Consider the following 19,581-nt stretch of genomic DNA (forward strand, 5'->3'; position numbering starts at 1 on the left):
CACGACAGGCACTGGTGGCAACTTCAAACCAGAGAGATGATACTGATTACAAAAGAAAAGTCACACTTTGAGGATTTCTATCTGTATCGGAAGTCAACCTCCTGACACAATTTTTTTTTTTAAAAATCGAGCTCCTGTGGGCAAATTCACCACCTCTCCAAAATGCCACTGCATTATTGCTGACTTCTCACATCGTGGTAAGAGGTTAACAACCTTTAATAAATAAGTCATTGTGCAACAGCCTCTTCTTGCGTTCCGTCAGCGACTGTGCCTTCAGTTCAGCGCTTCGCTGTTTTTTTCCTTTTCCACTGGTCCGAGGAAAACAAAAGGTGACCGATTTACAAATGGCAAATGGAATTTTCCACCTATCCCTCCTAGGCATCCGGACACTCACAAAGACAACACATTGATTACCACAGTGAGTCTGGGAGCGCGTGCTCTTACAGTTGACCACTGGAAACGTGCTCTTGGTTCTGACAGAAATAAACTGCACTGACATTTGTCTCAAAGTAACATCTGAGTCGCGCCCGTACGAATAACAGAGAAAAAGATGTGAAGACAAAAGGAGTTCACATTATTCTCCATTCAATTCATTAACACCTGCTCTGTAAGTAAGTGTATCGAATATCAGTACTTCTTTAGGAGTGTGGTAATGTACGAGTACAAAAGGTGAGCTGAGGTTAGTCAATTAACCAATTAGCTGACCAACAGAAAGTAAAGCAACTACTTTAGATAATTGATTAATCATTAGAATCACTTCTTCAGCACGAGGCTAATTTCAATTATACCGTTTTACACGGTTAGTCAGACAGCTATTTATCAAAAAAACCGACCGAGTTTCTGAAGCTGACATCACGTATTGGGTTTATAATAGGGAATGTTCCGCTGATGCATCAGCTGAGGGTGCAATGATGAGCCGTAACGTTCACAGCTGTCCAATATTGTACGGGACCCTCCGGCAGCCCAAACAGCACCGGCCTTTTGAGACATGGCGACAGGACCCGTGGGGGGGCACCCAGTGGCGTCTAGCACCGCACTGCAGTGTAATAAGATGGCCATCATTCTTCCATTCACCCGTCAAAGATTTTAAAAGTAGTGGCTGACAGTTGGACGTGTCAGCACAGATAAGGAGAGGTCTGGCAGCATCTAAACGCTGTGGATTTGGTGAATTTGCAAAGAAACGTTTTTTTAATGTCACTTCATGACCGACCTAAAAAGAGTAAATCTTTCTAAAAAGAGAATCTTAAACATTTGTTGTTGACAGGAACAACAAACCACTGTCTCTAACATACAACTAACTATAACTAAGGGTCTGCTGAGAGATTTTCAGGTGTTGTGATAAACTGAATACTTTTGGATTTTGAACTTCTGGTCTACAAAAACAGGACTGCAGCTACAAAATCATTAAGACCATTTGTAACGATTCAAAGCAAAAAAAAATTGTTCAAATCTATCAAATGGGTTTAAAAACACATTGCACAACACAACCAGAGGCAATGTAAACCAGTCAATCCAGCACTTTGAATAGCTCATGTGCTGAATTACAGGAAATGACGCTGTCGCCTCTCTCTGGGGAGGAAACATAAGAAAAATGGCGGAGGGTCTGTTTTCTCTCGGTTTTGTGATGGTTCGATGCAGCTGACCCTCTGACTGCCTCTGAATAAGCCGAAGCTTATTAGAGCGTCATGTACACACGGTTAAACCAATATGTTTGTTTGTAAATGAACCCAGTGTTGTGCACTGCTCTACCAAACTGAACGCAAATCTGCCAAGTCTGCACATTTAACAATACTTAACTGAAATGAATCAGAAACAGAAACTTGAGTCAAATACACGAGCATGTACTGAGTTTTATGAAACACGATTGTTGCCTTGTAGTTCGGTGTGGGTGCTTGTGTTTCAACTTTTTAATGTTTGAGCATTTGAATAAAATAAAAAAAATACACATATTCAAGCATTCAGGGCTGACATGAATGATAACGACACTCAGTGATGAGCCCCAGTGATGAGCACAAATCGTATTTGCAGCGAACAACCAAAGCTCTCGGTCACAATAACGTCCCCTGAACACACACAAACCGCCGCTCAATCTCACTCCCCCACCAATGGTAAAAATAGCCCTTCATGCGTCTCTCGTCACCCTTCTTCCCCACCCTTCCCGTTGCTTATTCATAGTCGCACTCTCGGTGCCCCCTTCCCCAGCACCACACAATGGGGCGGCGGGCGGCCACAGAGACACACACTGGGCAACAGTACCGGTGGTAATGATCTTTCGCATTTCCCTCTCTTCTTCCTCCACCACTCACCCTTCTTCCTCTCCGTCCTCCCCGCTCTCATATTGTGTCACTCGCTTTCTCGCTCCCACTTCGCCACCACCTTATCGTGCCTCCTGCCAAATGCCACTGCTGTCCATCACACCGCTGCCTTACAGAGGATGTGAGACTATGCGGTTTTTTGCTTTTTTTTGTTTGCGAATGTGTGCACGCACGCTTGCTTGTGTTTGTTTATGCTTCCGTGTGGGTCTCATTCTCTTCACTCTTCAGACAGCCATCTCCCACACTAAAACCCCTTTCCTTCACAGAGCCGGGACGAGTCAGAGGCAGACGGAGATGGAGATGGAGGGGTGGAGGAGAGGATGAACACGGGATGGTTGAATCAGAAGCGGGTTGTGAGCAGCCTTGTGAGAGCTGAGCCACAGATAAATGGACAGAGAGAGCCCCAGAGGCTCTGCTGGGAGGGAATGTGAAAAGTGGAAGAAGCACTTGTGTGGAACAGTAGTGTTGTGTCATCTGATAAGATTCAATCATCTATCCATCTACGTAACTCTGCCTCTCTCCATCTCTTGGTTATACAAAATACATTTGAATCATAGTTGAAGAAACTTTTAAGCCATTTAAGTCCTCACAATCCTAAAACAATTTAATAAAAGTACACATCTCAAGATAAAGTTTAGGAGGAGAAAATGAAAAAAATAAACCGACTGGATTGCACAAATTCATTCTTTGAAAGTGGGAATCAGGCTGGTTTTCTTTTGACCGTGAAAAAGTTTAGAATAGAAATGGCTTCTAGTTGGAAAGGAGCGACCATGAAACAACACAATAAAGAGCGCTAATTTCAGCAACAAACATGAATAAATATACTTAAATTAAGACATAATGCACTTTATGAATGGGACTATGCAACATCTTTTTAAGCTCGCCGATTTGTTGTTTCTTCAAACAATAAATGAAAAAGCAACTACTTTGAAAGATGTCTACCAGGCACCTCTCTGCTGCCTCTGCATCAGCAGCAGTTCTCTGTGTTTAGCTCAGCGACACCAGCTGTCACCGTCTCCTAAAAATGTAGACATTTGGACTTTTTGGGAGATCGAAATGGATGAATGAGAGACAGCGGAAAGGGCAGATCAAAGGAGAAGTGGGTGTGGAGGTGACGGACGGAGGGGCTGGGGTCATACCTGGAAGAAGCCTGGGGGCATGGGACCACCTGGCATGGCGTCGTTGGGGGGCATGTTGCCCATCACCGGGCTGGGCGCTGCCGCTGCGCTCTGAAACACACAGATACAGCGGTTAAACCTGGAGCTGCACATGTGAGTAATTATCAGTGTTTTTTTATTTCTGTATCATCTACAAAGATTATGCACTGGCCACCAAATTACTACAGGGGGCAGTGTGTGCATAGGCAATCATTGTAACCCCCCTCACCATAAATAAAGCAAAGGCACTCTTTAAAGTTTAAAAGTATCTTCCTTAACTGTTAACTCGTCTCATAGAACAGAAAGAGTAGAGGAGAGGACGTTAACCACCTCCTCTGCCGCACACATGGATGGAAGAGGAGGGCTTCCAGGAGAAATACCACCACAATGTTTCTCACATGCCCAGAGGGAGTGACATTCAGAAAGGTTCGCTGATACAAAAGCTGTAAAGAGACCGACGGCACCAGTGCCATTTACAATGCTGAGGGAAAAAAGTTTTTACGACAAGTCAAAACCCACTTTTTATTTCATTTCATTTAATTCCGTTTGGATTTTTGGGGAGGTTCATCACGTCTCAGATGCTCCCGCATGAATCTGTAACCGACTGATCTGGGAACAGCACTGCATCAGTGTTCGCTCGTTGCAAAACGAGAACATTCAATTGGGTTCAAACGAAAGAGGTTGAGCAAAAATTGGAGGACAAATTCAGTTTTTTCCTTCGTCTGTCTGTCATCTTGGTAGTAGACGGACTGAACGAGAACGTACTAAAAAAAAAAAAGCTCACAGGGAGTGAGTGACCTGTGAAGTTAAAAGGAACAAGCTACTATGTAAATATTCTCTGTAATTCTACAGCTAGATTTTCATCAAAAGTGACGACTCCTGTCAGTAATGGCACATCTGTAAGGGCACATCTGTAAGGGCCCCGATTTACTTAATCAAAAACAAATAATACGTGTTCATTTGAAATCAAATACTCCATTTCTATTTAGCAGAGGTTAGAATACAGACAGAGATACGATCTTTCCAAGAAGTAAAACAGCACTTCATTAAATACAAGATTCCATTCAACACCAACATAATCTGAATTTTCTAATAAAGTTTTATAAACCACATTAAGCACTCTGGAAAAATCACATTGGATGAATTAGTTGGAATCAATTCCTAATAAATATGCATGCCACTTAAATAAAGTAACAAGTCATCTGCAAATAAATTGATTTACAAAAACAAGTAAACTAAGAAACTTCAAACTGGATATTCTTTAATGTTTCGTCTATGAAGAAGAGGCCATTTTCTTTTTTTTTTATTTACAGTTTTGCTTAAATTCAAATAATCTAACTCTTCAACCGGGAGCAAATCAAAAGTATAATACAGTAATAACTTTAAATCTGTACACCTTTCAGTTTATTTTCCTCAAAGGAAGGTATATTTGACTTTGACTCAGATTTCCCATTTAATGCCTTGAGATAGAACTTTATGAAAATTATGAACCCACAAAGTATGTGATGACAGTTAAAGTCTGGAGAGCAAAGGCAGAAATGTTAAGAACTTTTCTAAAGCGCCTGCTTAACAAACGCTAATCACATCGACACATGCAACACCGACAGTCCCCTGTCGTTAAGTCAAATAATGCGGAAGAATTAAACTACAAACTAAAATAGAAGGGAAGGAGAATGAAGCAGCCTGGGAGTTAGATATGATATAACTGTATTCTTGACAACGCGCACAGAAGGAGATGCATGTTGAGGGTGCTTACATAAGCGAGCCGGAACAACCACACAGCAGCACCCAACCACATGAACGCAAAAATTGCACAAACACACAAAGAGTTGCATCACAGGCTCATAAAGTGCAGCCCTTCGGTGCAGAGAGGCAGACAGGGGAGGACCGCGGGCTTCAGGCCCGAACTGGGGGGGGGGGGGGGGGGGGTTAAGACCCAGGGGAGGGAGTCGCTCTAACAAACACACCCTCTTGAACATTCACCGATCCACCAGCAGGCACACCTAACGGACACACTGCATCCATGTGACACATACTGTATGCTTGGACAACGAGGCGTACGACCAATTACACGCATGTACACAAATACACTCTCTGCCCTTCTCCTGCTATCTGTTACCAACACACATAAAAACTGAAGAATCACACACACCTCCCCCCATCTTTATGCTAATTCTGCTTGTGAACATGAGCAGGCCACTGAATCCCTGGGGAAGAAGCAGGGTCGGCCGCCTCTTTCTCTCCCTCTCCGTCCTCCCTCCCTTCTTCTTCTGTACAGTTTTCTCTCCATCTTTCATCCCATCAATGACACCCCCCCCCCAAAAAAAAAAAACAACAAAAAAAACAACCCCCTTCCGACACATACACGCACTCAAATGTGCGGGTAATGGCACACACGCATACCTACCCTGTGCCCCAACCCTTGTACTATACCTCCCCATCACAACGTCTCCTCCTCTCAGTCCCCCCTCCCTCAGTAGGGTGTCAGCAGCTTGCAGAAGCTGTTGCTATGGCGACAGGTCCTATCTGCACTCTGTCCCCCTGGCATCCCCCGCTCCAGGAGCGCAGAGAGAGAGAATAAGAAGATGCAGGAGAGAGTGAGATCGAGAGAGTGAGTTAGAAGATACAAGAGTGAGACAGAAGAGGGAAAAATGAGGACGAGGAGGGAAACAAAAAAAAAAAACAAAGAAAATAAGGTAACAAAGAGGGAGATTTATCTATCACCTGGTTGGATTATTATCATGGACAATAACTGATCATTTATCAGCATATACATTCTCAAGTTTGCTGAGCTAGAATTGAATGTAAACTGAAAAGTGCGAAAATTGAGCACAGTTGCCACCGGCAAAAAGGAAGGTAGATTTTTAGTATGCAGTTGGACTTTATTAAAACCAACCGGCCTGGGGATATACAAAATAATCCAACAGTGCTTTTTTAGTTTCTTGTGGCGGCACACAGAACCCTCTACGTCAACCTGTCCATTTCAACTCCACACAATGACGTAGAAGGATGCCAGACAAATCTTGACAACAAAGCAGCCACAGACTAAATAAATAGCTCACCGGGAAGGTGAATCTGCTAAAATTCAACTAAAAATTTCAACAGGCAAACAACGACGGCTGATGTAGGAAGAACCTGCAGGTATACCTTTATGTTGAGAAACACGTCCAAGAAGACACAGCAATTAGTTGATTTTGTAGTCGAGTTCAATTCCCCTTTTTCTGGCTTTATGGAAAACTCAGGAGATGAAGGAATGCGCATGAGAAGAACAATGACGGGGCTTTTCATCCCCGACATTCAGTAGGAATGAGAAGAATATGTTTCTTTCATTGAAGGCAGCTGAAAGTTCAACAAAACCCACGGGACACCCTTTGAAATGCCTGGGAATATTTACACTGTTTAAACCGTCAACTACATTTTAATGGCCTTCCCCTGCAGCGCTGCACAAACACTGTGTCACAGCATTCAGCCGGCACATCTGCACAAGACATGTTTTTAATGTTACAGCACAGCACCTGGACTACGCAGTCAGACCGCATCTTATTGCTGTGGCTAAAGACCAGAGGTGGGTAGAGTAGACAAAAATTGTACTCAAGTAAAAGTACTGTTACTTCAGAATAATAGGACTCAAGTAAAAGTAAAAAGTATAGGGATTTAAAACTACTCCTAGAAGTATATTTTTTTTCAAAAACTTACTCAAGTAAATGTAACGGAGTAAATGTAACTCGTTACTACCCACCTCTGCTAAAGACACAACATCAAAACCCCTGACAGGTAAGATGAGTAATAACTGATAACTATGAAATCCTCTGCCATTTGTTGGCTGTTAGTTTGACAGACAGCTTCTACATATAGATTGCAGGAGACCAACACACACATTGCTGCTGCCTCTCCCTGTAGGACACTCTGCTCCCCTACTTGAAGGAAAAAGACAGAAAGCCTAACCCCAGCCAACAAATTCCCCGGATACCAATCCGATTGAGCATCCGCGGGCGTGTACCGGAGCGTCGCTGTGACAGAGATTACGGCAAATATAAGTAAAGCTGATTGTCTTTGACTGAGGCTAACTCCGAGTTAAGCAGTTTAATATTTTAAAAAGGACGGGATCCATAACTTTCTCCTTATGTAACGACACCGTACCAAAGAATGAACTGAGTGCACAGGTGGCCAGGGGACCTTTGTACGCATCATCCCAGTTTCTCTACTCATGCTTCCGGTTTCTCTCAAGCACACAAAGGCAACAATGGGCAACCTGGTGGACAAATAGCTGTACTGTAATCAAAAGTAAATGCAAGTCATCTTCTTTTTTTTCCCCCTCATACTATGTGTCCCGTCACCTCCTGGGTGTCCAAAATCCAGTGAAGGCAGAAAAATCTGCCCTGCCCCATGAAGTCAACATGAAGTTACATTAAGTTACAACGTGTGGCAATTAATTAGACAGAAAAAAATATATATATTTACATTTTTTTTGCATTTTTATCCCCCTCTGTCAGCAATGATTGTGGGAATTCAATTTTCTTAAGGCAGTTATTTTATGCGTTTCGTTGCACCTGCAGCAAACTTAAAGCTCGGGCATGATCTCCATGTGTGGCTTCATCACTGCATATCGCCTTCACCCCATCTTCCACAGCCCATGGCAGCTTCTCCTCAGCTCACTGTAACCGTGTTCACTTCCGTTTAGGTGTCAGCGATGGTTTACGTTACGATGTTAAATCCCATTTCCTTCAGCCCGTTCCTAACAGTCTGGTCATTCCGTTTCTGCTCTTTTGTTTTTAAATCTATACTGTTGCGCATTTACGATTTCCAAGACGTATGCTTTGAATTATCTGTCCATGCAGATGATGTCATCCTTGGTCGACCTATAGGTTTTTTCTTTTACCCTCTTCCCATTTTGTTTGTACCTTTTCTAAACTCTAGACAGAGCTGACTAACAAACAAACATCTTTTGCCACACTCTGAGTTGAACTACCTCCTTGAAAGAGTTATATAAACCTTTCGTTTGTTTCCACTGACAGTTTTCTTGCTGGGGATGTTTTCCATCAGCGAGGCAGGTGCAGCAGCTCCTTAAGCTCTGCAGGCACTTTTTAAATGTATTTTTTCTTTTAAATGCGGACTCATTTGCATTTCTAGACATGTGCATGGGGGCTGGAGCCTATCCCAGCTGTCATCAGGCGAGAAGCCGGGTACACCCTGGACAGGTTGCCAGTCCATCACAGGGCCACACAGAGACAAACAACCACACACACGCTCACACTCACTGATAGAGACGATTCAGAGACACCAGTTAACCTAACATGCATGTTTTTGGACAGTGGGAGGAAGCTGGAGCACCCGGAGAGAACCCACCCATACACGGGGAGAACATGCAAACTCCACATAGAAAGGCGGATTGGGGATCGAACCTGGAACCCCCTTGCTGTGAGGCAAAAGTGCTTTGTGCAGGTATTTTGTTTTAGAAATTAAATTGTGATCTCATATTTTTGTCTCTTCTTCTCAAAGTTTAAAGTTAAAATCAAATACACAAATTTTTGTATGAAACTTTCTTGGGGTTTGATTTACAAAAACAAACAAACCAAAAACACACAATTGAGCAAGAAAAAGCAGTTGAGCCAATTCCAATCGTTATGCCACAGAGTGGAAGGACTCAGTTGGCTGCTCTTGTGATATTTAAGTTATCTGGTTAAGTCTACAGAAAGCAGGTTTCGATCTCCTTTTGAGTAGAAAAGCTCCACTCCCCTCTTTGATTCGGATTATAAACACTCACTCAGCTTTAACTGAGATAAACCAGAAGATTGCATGAAAGATGTTCTCAACCACTTTGAGGCCAAAGACTTTAAACTCTGATGTGTCCTCGCGAGGACACCATGTCGCGCTTGCTGTCTGTACTCAGTATAAACCCGTGATGTTGATGAATAATCCATCGGAGAACAAAAGACTAAGGATCTGATTGGGTGGTATAGCACAGTATGTAGATGGTTTATACAGAATAGCATTGATCCCTACCTCTCCATTTCCCTCTTTCCTCTCTCTCTCGTTCGTAGGACCTACCGGACAGATCAATAGTGCTCAACACATTATTGACCTCCGCCTGATACCTTTCACAGGGATAAAGACAGAGACATAAACACTGGATGGAGAGAGGGGAGAGTCAGGAAGAGACAGTGAATGTATCTGTGTGTGTGTCTGTATTTATGCGTGTCCCTGCCTGGAGAGGTACTAATCTACATTCTGGTTCACACTGATATGTTCCTCATCACTGTCTCCTTGACCTGCTGTCCTTAGCACACAGAGGAAGAAGGAGAGGGGAGGGGGGGGTAAGAGGAGTAAGGATGGGATATGGGAGGAAAAATAGCTGACTGTGGTGATCCTGCTAATTTATCAGTCCGGTCAAAATTGCGTCTTTTGCTCGAGAGCAACAGGATATTGCTGCTTCGTCTCGCCATCAGGGTCTGACCGACAAATATATATGCACACAATCTCTGAAAACCCAGCTGGTCTTGCACGGTTAACACAGAATTCCACAAAAGGTGCTGCTGCCAAGGTAGCAGTACTGAAGCAGGCAGACGGACCTGTGCGCACACATGCACAAGCACTGGATGACGGTGCTAATACATGCTGCAGACACAACATCCACTTAGCCAACGCTCCAGAGGATAAGGCAGAGGGGCAGAAAGACAAGAATACAAAGTGAAGGAGAACAAATGTGAACCTGATTATCGCTGAAATTAATGAGTGCGATTGTTGATGGAAAAGCTCAAGATTAGGACAAAAAGCAGTGTGATAATCCATTGTCTTTTTCAAGAAATATCCTTTCGATATACCAGCAGGAATGCAAATACCGTGTTGGAGTGAGGTAAACAGTGATTCTGTGTAACCTGGAGTACTTTCTGTTGATTCTGGAAGTGGGATATGAACTCTGCTGCGTTTTCCCTTCTCCCCGCTCATCGGTGACAGTAGGGAGAGCTGCAGGTACACAGTTCTGCTGCTCCACCTGCACCAAACAGGATGCAGCAAGACAGGTAGATGGTGCCGACTAACATAAGGAAACTGTGCTCCGTCACCAGGACGACTCAAATGTTGTTGGTAAGCATATCGAGATCTAAATGCATCGTCAGCATCCCGTCTGCTACTCATAACTAGCTGGTCTGAAAAGTAGCTTATAATACAATAATTACAGTCTTCCTCTGTGTGCCTGTCAGTCAGACCGTGCTTTACAGCGAGCTGCACGGATTCCAGGACTGAGCTCCAAACACCTCCCTGGGCTGATCCCATCAGCCGGGTTACAGAACTTTTCTGCCAGACACCGAGAACATCATCAAAATATTGATGCAAAAAGCAATCAATTCTGTTCAGAATAAGATTTGAGATCGATGAAATGCAATGAAACAGTTCATGCCAAATGCGTTTTATGCCAAATATGTTTGTTAAGATTTTAATTCAATTTCCCTAAAAACAGCCCCTGTTTTCAGATAGCTTATTTTTTTTGTACCCGTTTGCTTCCTTTTCAAATACCTTAACCGTCTCCTGGTTTTTCTACTTTACATTGCTCACCCTATATGGCACAACTAGGCACTGTGGGTAAATAGCAAGATTAGTCAACCAATTTTCTCAAGGGACGGGGAGGGAGGAAGGGGTAGAGATAGAGAAAGAGTGAGACAAAAAGAGGAGAGACAGCGAGGCAGAGTGAGCGATAAGCCAAGTGAGGTGAGGGGGGCGGCGTGGTGCGTTAGGTGAAGGAGAGAGTAAGAGATGTAGTAGAGAGAGGGGAGGAGGGAGGAGAGATGCAGATGTGGAGGTGTCCCGGAGAAACCACGAGCTGCGGGAAAACATGACGTGATGAGGTCGAAGTTGCCCAAAATGCAAGAGCGAAGAGAAGTGGGGAAGGAGAGTGAGAAAAGAGAAAAATGAAGGCAATTGTCTTAGGAAGGGGCGAAAGGAATGCAGAGTAAGAGCCTCATGAGGGAATCTAGAAGGGACTCAGAAATGTGAAACAGGATAGCTGCTCTGCGATTACCATGTTTGTTTCAATCTAATCCAGCTACATTAAACTACAGGCAGCAAAATATTCACCACGTGCCCCTCTATAACCAAGCAACGTGTGCCTGAGACCCTTCATCTCAGGCTGAGTACATCTCGGACCCCGACGCTTGGCATCAATATATGCATCTTTGGTAATCTGATGAGAAGTGGATTGCTTAGAAGTCTCAGACTTCTAACCTCAAACTTCTAACCAACTACTTTCAGAGGGTAAGAATAACAGTTGCAACAGAAAAATGTTAAAGAGCGCAGCTTTTTCGGGAGTAAGGGCGTGTTGATAAACTCTTTAGCTCTTTGCACTCAGCAGACTGCAGGTGAGTGCTCAGCTGCCACATCTGCTTGGTAAAAAAAAAAAAAAAACCTGTAGCTAAATTTGAAGCTCATCCACATTACTATCAATACAGAAATTAACCAATATCAAGTCTATAAAACAAAGTAAATCGCAAAAACCGTCTGGCACCAGTATGACCTGCTCCTTCAGGGCGTGATGGTGCACTGACCCAGCTAAAGGGCTACTCAAAGCCTGCTGCAGACGCATCCTAAAGCCAGAGTGAAGTGAGACGCAGATTTGTTCACTTGTGATCGGATCACTAAGGATGCGTGGTAATGCAAGGTGTGATCAGAGCTTAGGAGCTCTGAGCAGTTTGACGAAAGGGATTCAGAGAGGGTAGAGTAGGAGCCTCTTTACGCAGAAAACTGTCTGCAATAATGCCAAAAATAATCAGCACAACTTTAGCAGAAATGTCCATTTGTACAGCACAGGCAAACGATTTGAGCCTGTTAACATGATCTGCTTTGAAGATTAAAACTTGCACAAATTAATTGACGCACAACATGATTGAATCTTTTAACAAACTGCATAATAAAGTAGGAGGTAACCTGCATGACAGGCAACAGTAACAGAGCGTAATAGGAGGTCGAGTAATGCAACACAACAACAGACAAAGCACTGCTGCCCACATGTGCTGAGGAAAGCTCCCAATTCATTCAATTTCTCTGGTACACAGAATGAACTGATGAACCATCATGAAACTGAGACTCTGCATTTAAGGAACTTTGGATTCAGTCAAATAAGCCATTAAGCTTTAAATAAAAGCCTGTATTAAAAGATCAATTAAAGCAAACATCAAAATAATTACAAAAATCTTTCACCGAGGGAAAATCTAGCTCAATCTGTTCTCCAAATGCTAAACCCCGTAAGCCGGCCTCTTTGGTGAATTGGTTATAAAAGCAAAGATCAACAATATGACAGCCTCTGCATTGGTTTTTAGCAGTTGCCACTTAGGAGGGAAAAAAAAAAAAAAGTGGCCCAGATAGTAACCGAAACACTTTACGGTGCGTTTGCACCCGGCATAGAAACCTGTGATAATGTTTCTTTAACGTTGAAGTGCAATCCGGCAATCCTCACCGGACCAAAAGTCTTTTGAGGTGAAATTTCTTTTTTTTCCTCCGTTGCCTCTAACCAGCTCATTCTTTTGAAACCAGTAGAGAGGACCTGTGCTCAGAGACTAGCCTCAGGGGGCTGGAGCCAAAATTAAACTGGTCCCGTCTCCTTAGCTTTATCACTGTTAGGAGCAGACAGCAGGAATTCATGTAGCACACCCATCTACATTTATACACAGGGTTAACTAGAAGGAGGGTGTGAGCCCCTCTACCCTTTTATTGGCTGGTTGCCAAACATGCCCCCCCCCCATCTAAACACACACTCACACACAAACACACACACACACACACACTCAAATCCCTGGCTTAGCCTCGGCCCAGTGCTGGGATTACCGGATTAGAACTCTATTCCATTATCTCCCCACACTATACAGCACACACACACACACACACACACACACACACACACACACACACACACAATGACACACTGTCTTGGTCAGAGAGGACAGGCTGAAGACAAACTACAGTGTCAATCACAGCAGATGACATTTACACACGAGAGCAGACGGTTAGTTTCTTCAGCATGAAAAAAAACAACAACAACAGGTCTTCAGATCATTAGACTTTCTTCAGCATAAATGTAAACATGGGCACAACAATAACACAAAACCCCAAGTTATCACCCATCTGTAGAAAGTCAGTGAAAGACCTTTGGACGCCATGGAGACTGAGACGTCAGAAGCTGCACTTTCTCCTCCAGCGTAAAAACTCCTGCTCATTTCTCACAATTTAAGAAGCTGCGCTTCCACACGCTTTGATGAAAAGCAGAATAACCTATCAGAGCATTCTTGGTTCTTTCGTAACAGCTGAAATAACTCAAACTTTGGGGGAGGGTATAGACCTAAACGGTCATTATTTTTTTGTGCTGAGTAACATTAAATATTTAACTGAAACACGGGACTGCGACAGGAATTTCTTTAAATTAGCAAAACGGCAGAGATTCCATCATTCTGACTAATTTCCTTTTTATTCTTTCCTTTTTTTATCTTTCTAGATGTTTTGGCTGTTTACTGATCATCCTTTTTTTTTCTTTTTAAAAACAGTTTGTTTACTTGCAGCTGTGTGTGAACTTGGGAGGGAGAATAATTGAATAACGCGATTTTGAAATGTTAAACAAATAACTAATAATTGAGTCTTTATTTTCGATCACTTTCCTTCTTTTTTTTGCATTTTGTCTTAATTCTATTATTTAATTAATCCAGTAAACACGCAGACACGAATCATTATTCCAATCAGAGTCACTGTGTTTTCAGACAGATCGAGGGGGAATCTTTTAGGAACGATTCAAGGGAAATGCCAAATGTTTCATAATATGTGGTAATATTCTTATCCATGTCACAATAAAGTGATTATCCTCAGGATTTGCTGTACGAGATGACAACATTTACAATTTCCCTGCAATTCGCTGAATGAGAAATTAATCAACAAGTCGAGAAAGCAATGCCGATTATTTGATAATCAGCGATACAAAATGAGCTCAGATCCCTGCTGAAACACTGCTTGTGGAGTTGCATAAAATAAAAAAAAATAAAAACATTAGCCACATAAAAATCCCTATTTGTGCAGAGAAAGTTGCTTCTGGTCACTTTGTTCCTTGAGCCAGAGGCTGAAGCTCATCGGTTTTTTCAGCTTGACATGACACTGACGAGGCTGACCGGTCACAGATATATCTCATCCTACGCCGGTCAGCGTTAGACCCGGGCCAAAAGACAGTCGCACACAAACGGGCAGTTAGCCCTCTGTTTGGTTTGACATTTCTCTTCCAAGAAACATACAAGATTAGAGAGTACAGAGAGCAGGCTTTTTTTTCCCCAAAAGCAAGAGGTGCGCTGCATCGTCTCAGGATTGCTAAATCATTACATCCATTTATGCTAAACACCACAGATCGCTCCTTTTCAACCACCATTCGGAACCAAACGGGCCATATTCGAAGCTGGACAAGAGCCGTCGGTATCAGTGTGTTGGTGGCTGTGAGATGAGCGCACAGAGTGCGTCTACAAAGTGCAGCACTTCTCTTATCTTCTGTGTTAGACAAAGTGAGAGATATCACAACTAGTTAGCAGCTGACCTCCCTCTTAACAAAACACTCCGTCCGGCTTCTCTTCACTCTGTGATCTGACTCAGTGGAGGAAGTTTGAGTCCCGGGACCTCGTACCACTTTTTTAAAGCTAGTTAGCGTCTTATCGTGAACATGCAGTTGAACTTTCCATCAACAAAATAACCAGGGTTGCAAAATTCCAGCCCTCGACAGCAATCTTTAGCATTCGCAGTTCTTGGAGAAATAATCACCATCAAGCAAAATAAACGCGTCCCCAGCACCAGACGAGACCCTCTACGTGTTGCTGTTTAGCGCCTCAACATTCACCTACAAACAGACATTTAAAAAAAAAAAAAAAAAGTTTCGTGCGAGTGTGTAAAGAAACAGAAAGATTGGCAGAGCCCATCTGTCACTTACATAGTCGTGGAAGGCCTTTGCCTCGCTGGAGTGTTCACATGTCTCCCTTCGGTCTGGAGCTGCACAATACAAATCCCAGAATACGCTACAATGAAGAGGGGAAGAAGAGGTCAGAGGTTACCAAACAGAGCAATACAAGCACATGTGTAACAGCTATTCATAACCCATTCACACACTCTCACTATCTCCACAGCACTCTTAAACCGTCTCTCATACACTTGAGCATCTTTGTAAGAGGGACACAATGCCAGTGTCACCCCCTCAATCAACCTCTCACTCACTCAACATACACACACATACTTACATTATCATAACCCCACAGACCTCTCATTACTTGCACCCATTTCTTGAATGCACAACCCACTGTTATAGTGGCTTGAAAACAGATCAAAAGTACCCTAAACACGATCCCAAAAACACTCGACAGACGATGCTGTGAGTAAATCTGATCCTGACCAGGATATGCCCCCCCCCCCCCAAAAGAAATAAAAAGTGGACACACATGTAGAACGTTTAGGTTTTTGGGGTTTTTTCTAGGTATCTAGGCACCGTAAGTGAAGTGCAACAAGGTGCTTGCTCGATCATTTTTCTTACACTGATTGAACAGGAGTGCTATGAAGCCACAGGAACACCAACAAGGGTAATTAGGCAGCCACTTCATATATCCTGACGTAAAATGCTCTCAGACGTGCTGAAAGCCAAAGAGCTGGATGTTTGCGTTCCCTTATTTACAGGATTCTACGAACTGTATCGCCATCTCATCCTGGGCTCCAGTTTTTGAGCGGAATAAAAAGAAAACATCCCAGAGGGTGAGTTTTTTTTTCTAATTGTTCCCCTCAGGAGGAGCATGTGATAATGATGTGTTATCATTACAAGCTGGGACACGGAGAAAGGACGAGAAAAGATAAGGAGGGGGCATTTTCTTTAAAAACAACAACAACTAAAGTGAACTTATCAAAGAAGAAAATACATACAGGGGATATTAATAAAGAGTTCTTAACACAACCCACCTCCTGCTACAGATGGGAACCCCTTGACCCCGAGCAGAATGAAGCAGGTATAGAAATTGCGTGGGCAGCTTAACCAAATAAAGAGGCTTTTTTTTTGTTTATGTTTGAATTGAATAGGATGTCAAACTTATCGAGATTTATTTTGCCTTGTAAGCTTTTAAATGACTAGTCTGGTCCCTCATTTTGTTCTTATTAAAACGAGTCCTTGGTCTAATATTGCTGACAGCGCTCTATATGTCTGATGTTCACTCTTCTGATTCAGCAGAGCCACTCCAGCGGGGTAAAAGTTACACTAAGTTGTGTTCATTTTAAGACCATTTAAGGATATATAACAAGTCGGTACTTTGGAATGACTATTAACACATTACGTTCAAATATGTGCATTGCTAGTTTCAGCCCGCTCAGGGTAGGTTGTTTAACCACTGAAACAAAGACTTGCTCCCTCCGTTTAGTACATCTCGATTCAGGCATTCATTCGCCGTCCTGCTAAATAGTTATAGGAACTGAGGGAGATAGCCCCGAGTTCCTGTATGTCCGAGCACGGGAGAAAACGGCCCCGCGGATTAAAAGGTTATTAGAACTGCCAAAGGTTCCTACAGTCCGAAAGCGGCTATTGTGGTGTATTGTGTTGATGAAAAAGAAACTCAGTTCATTACAAATGAGGGGAAAAGGACACAATGGGGTGATGCTGAGAGAGATATGTCCGAGTACACTGTATGCTGCAGTGCCTGTAAACAGGAACGGTCCGAAAACAAGTGAAACTGCTGATCAGTGCTTAAGGTGATTTGACCCCGGAGGTCGGGGGGGGGGGGGCAAGAGAGGGAGAGGTGACACAAAGGAAACTGGAATGCAAAGGGTTAATCTGCTAAGAAGCCCTCTACCATGTGAACAAAGGGGGAAAAGCAGGAGGTGGAGGGTGATGCGGGGGGAGGAGGGGGAGGGGAGATTGGGGCTCCATTGCCAAACCATCTGGATCTATTGTTTCAGAAGTGGCGAAGGTTGGAGAGCTGGAGGAGGGGAGAAGACGAGGGGGGGGGGTCACGCCCTCGGCGAGTCTGGTCAACCCCAAGGCTGAGACTCTGCCACACCTTCCCCTCATGGAAGTCATTTTTAATCAATACAGTCAGACACCTTAAAGGATAAGACCGGTTTTTTGACATTGGGCCCTTGATTTCACATTATAACATGATGTTCTACTCACCCCTGCTTGTTGTTGGTAATTTGGAGCTGTTAAGAAGATATTCGAGAGGCGTCTGGCTGCTCTCTTGAGATATTCGGCCATGAAACAGTTTCCTATGGGCAACGTTATAGAGGCACAAACTATGCTGTTTATAATTTATTAATTACTGTACACTAGCACTGATAACGTGGAGGTGCGTCGCTTACTTAAAAAAATCCGGGTTACTGTAATTTTGAATCTTTGTCGTAAAGTGGGTGTTACTGACGTCATCATCGTGCTACTACCACAGACCTGCTGCCTATTTATTCATTCGGCTAAAATTCAAAATTACAGTAACCCGGATTTTTTTAAGTAAGCGACGCACCTCCACGTTGTCAGTGCTAGTGTACAGTAATTAATAAATTATAAACAGCATAGTTTGTGCCTGTATAACGTTGCCCATAGGAAACCGTTTCATGACCGAATATCTCAAGGCCCTGTCACACTGTTGCGTATGAAAGAAGCGTATGAGTTGCGTATGAAAATTAATAATATAATTTTCATACGCACGAAAAGTCCTTGAAAATAAAGAATGACTATCGTATGAGTAGCATATGAACTGCGCATGCCCAGCGTACGTTTCAACGCGCCTATATCGGCAGCCTTTCCACATTGCTCCATTATTGCAGTAGACGACGCGCTATCAACATCTCTCGAGACATTCATCTCGATCATGCCTCCCAAGAAGCAATCGTCGTTTGCCCGGGCCCTGGGCCGAGGAAAAGGCAAAAAAACACAAGAATCATTCTCACCCAAACCTGCTGAAATGCCTGATGCACCTGCGGCTGATGAGTTACATGCTTCTGAGTGATCAAGATCCCCAACTCCTCCTCCTGAACGCTCCCGTGAATCGTCGGTTGCCTGCCGCCTCCATCTCCGCCCGTCTGGCGGAGATGGAGGCGGCAGACGGGCGGAGGCTATAAATACGCTAGCTGTACGGTACACCTTCATGCCAACATATGGCAATTTATGTCCAGCGTTCTCGACCTATCAGTAACGTACCTATATCGTACCTCTAGCGTATTCAGCGTATGCTTAGCGTACTAACCATACGCACAAAAGTTTTGAGCATGTTCAAAAATTTATTTCTGCCTCAGCGTATGCCAACGTATGCCAACGTGCTTGAAACGTATACAACCTATGCCTAACGTTCCCCTGGCGTATGTCAGCGTATACCAGCGTATGAGTGATAATTTTCATTCGCAACTCATATGCTTCTCTCATACGCAACAGTGTGACAGGGCCATCAAGAGAGCAGCCAGACGCCTCTCGAATATCTTCGGAACAGCTCATTGTCTCATCAGAGACAAACAAACTAAGGATATGGATTGCTGGAACCATGTCCTGTGATCTGATGACACCAAGATGAACAAATTTGCTTTCGATGGTGTCAAGCCTGTGTGGTGGTAAAAAGTGATTTGTACAAAGAAAAGTGCCCCATGCTTAAAGTCAAGCATAGTTCTGTCAGAACCACTCTCGTCAAAACGAGACGAGAACAGAGATGAATTTCAGAAGCTTATTCTGAATGCATACAATTTATGTTTGGCGGTATGGCTCTGTTCGGAGGAAGTTCCCGACTTTCCCATGAGCTCCATGGAAGCCAAGACAGGGAACAGCAGCATCCTCAGGTGGAGTGCCTTCCATTTGCTGTAAAGGCAACAAACCCCCTAGAACAGAGCAAGCAACAATGAACAACAGTATGACATTGTTTGGCAATGAGAGTCGGTGGAGCAGGGGAGGTGGTGGGTGCAAGCAGAGAGCAAAAAAAAGCAGTGACAGCAAACCAAGTTTAAATGAAGTGCCCCAAATGCTAGCATCCAATTGCGAGCATCAGTTGATTACCCATTGAGCGCAGCTGGCCATAAGGGTTGGGTCGGCGTCAGCCAATAGGCAAAGGGCGCGTTGACTACGTGGTCTGCCAGAACTAACGCGATGCTCCATT

The 19,581-nt window shown here is 43.6% G+C and overlaps 1 protein-coding gene across 3 annotated transcripts in view; it reads right to left on the reverse strand.

Moving 5' to 3' along the window:
- Positions 1-19,581, reverse strand: part of LOC142402550 (single-stranded DNA-binding protein 3) — a 39,412-nt gene that overhangs the window by 9,355 nt on the left and 10,476 nt on the right. For all 3 annotated transcript variants that reach the window (XM_075488078.1, XM_075488077.1, XM_075488076.1), the window contains exons 4-5: positions 15,411-15,495; positions 3,455-3,544 (exon numbers count right to left, since the gene is read on the reverse strand). In XM_075488078.1, the coding sequence (XP_075344193.1) occupies positions 3,455-3,544; positions 15,411-15,495 (175 nt within the window). The remainder of the gene's footprint in view (positions 1-3,454; positions 3,545-15,410; positions 15,496-19,581) is intronic.

Source organism: Odontesthes bonariensis, chromosome 17 (assembly GCF_027942865.1).
Source record: "Odontesthes bonariensis isolate fOdoBon6 chromosome 17, fOdoBon6.hap1, whole genome shotgun sequence".
Taxonomy (NCBI): Eukaryota; Metazoa; Chordata; class Actinopteri; order Atheriniformes; family Atherinopsidae; genus Odontesthes; species Odontesthes bonariensis.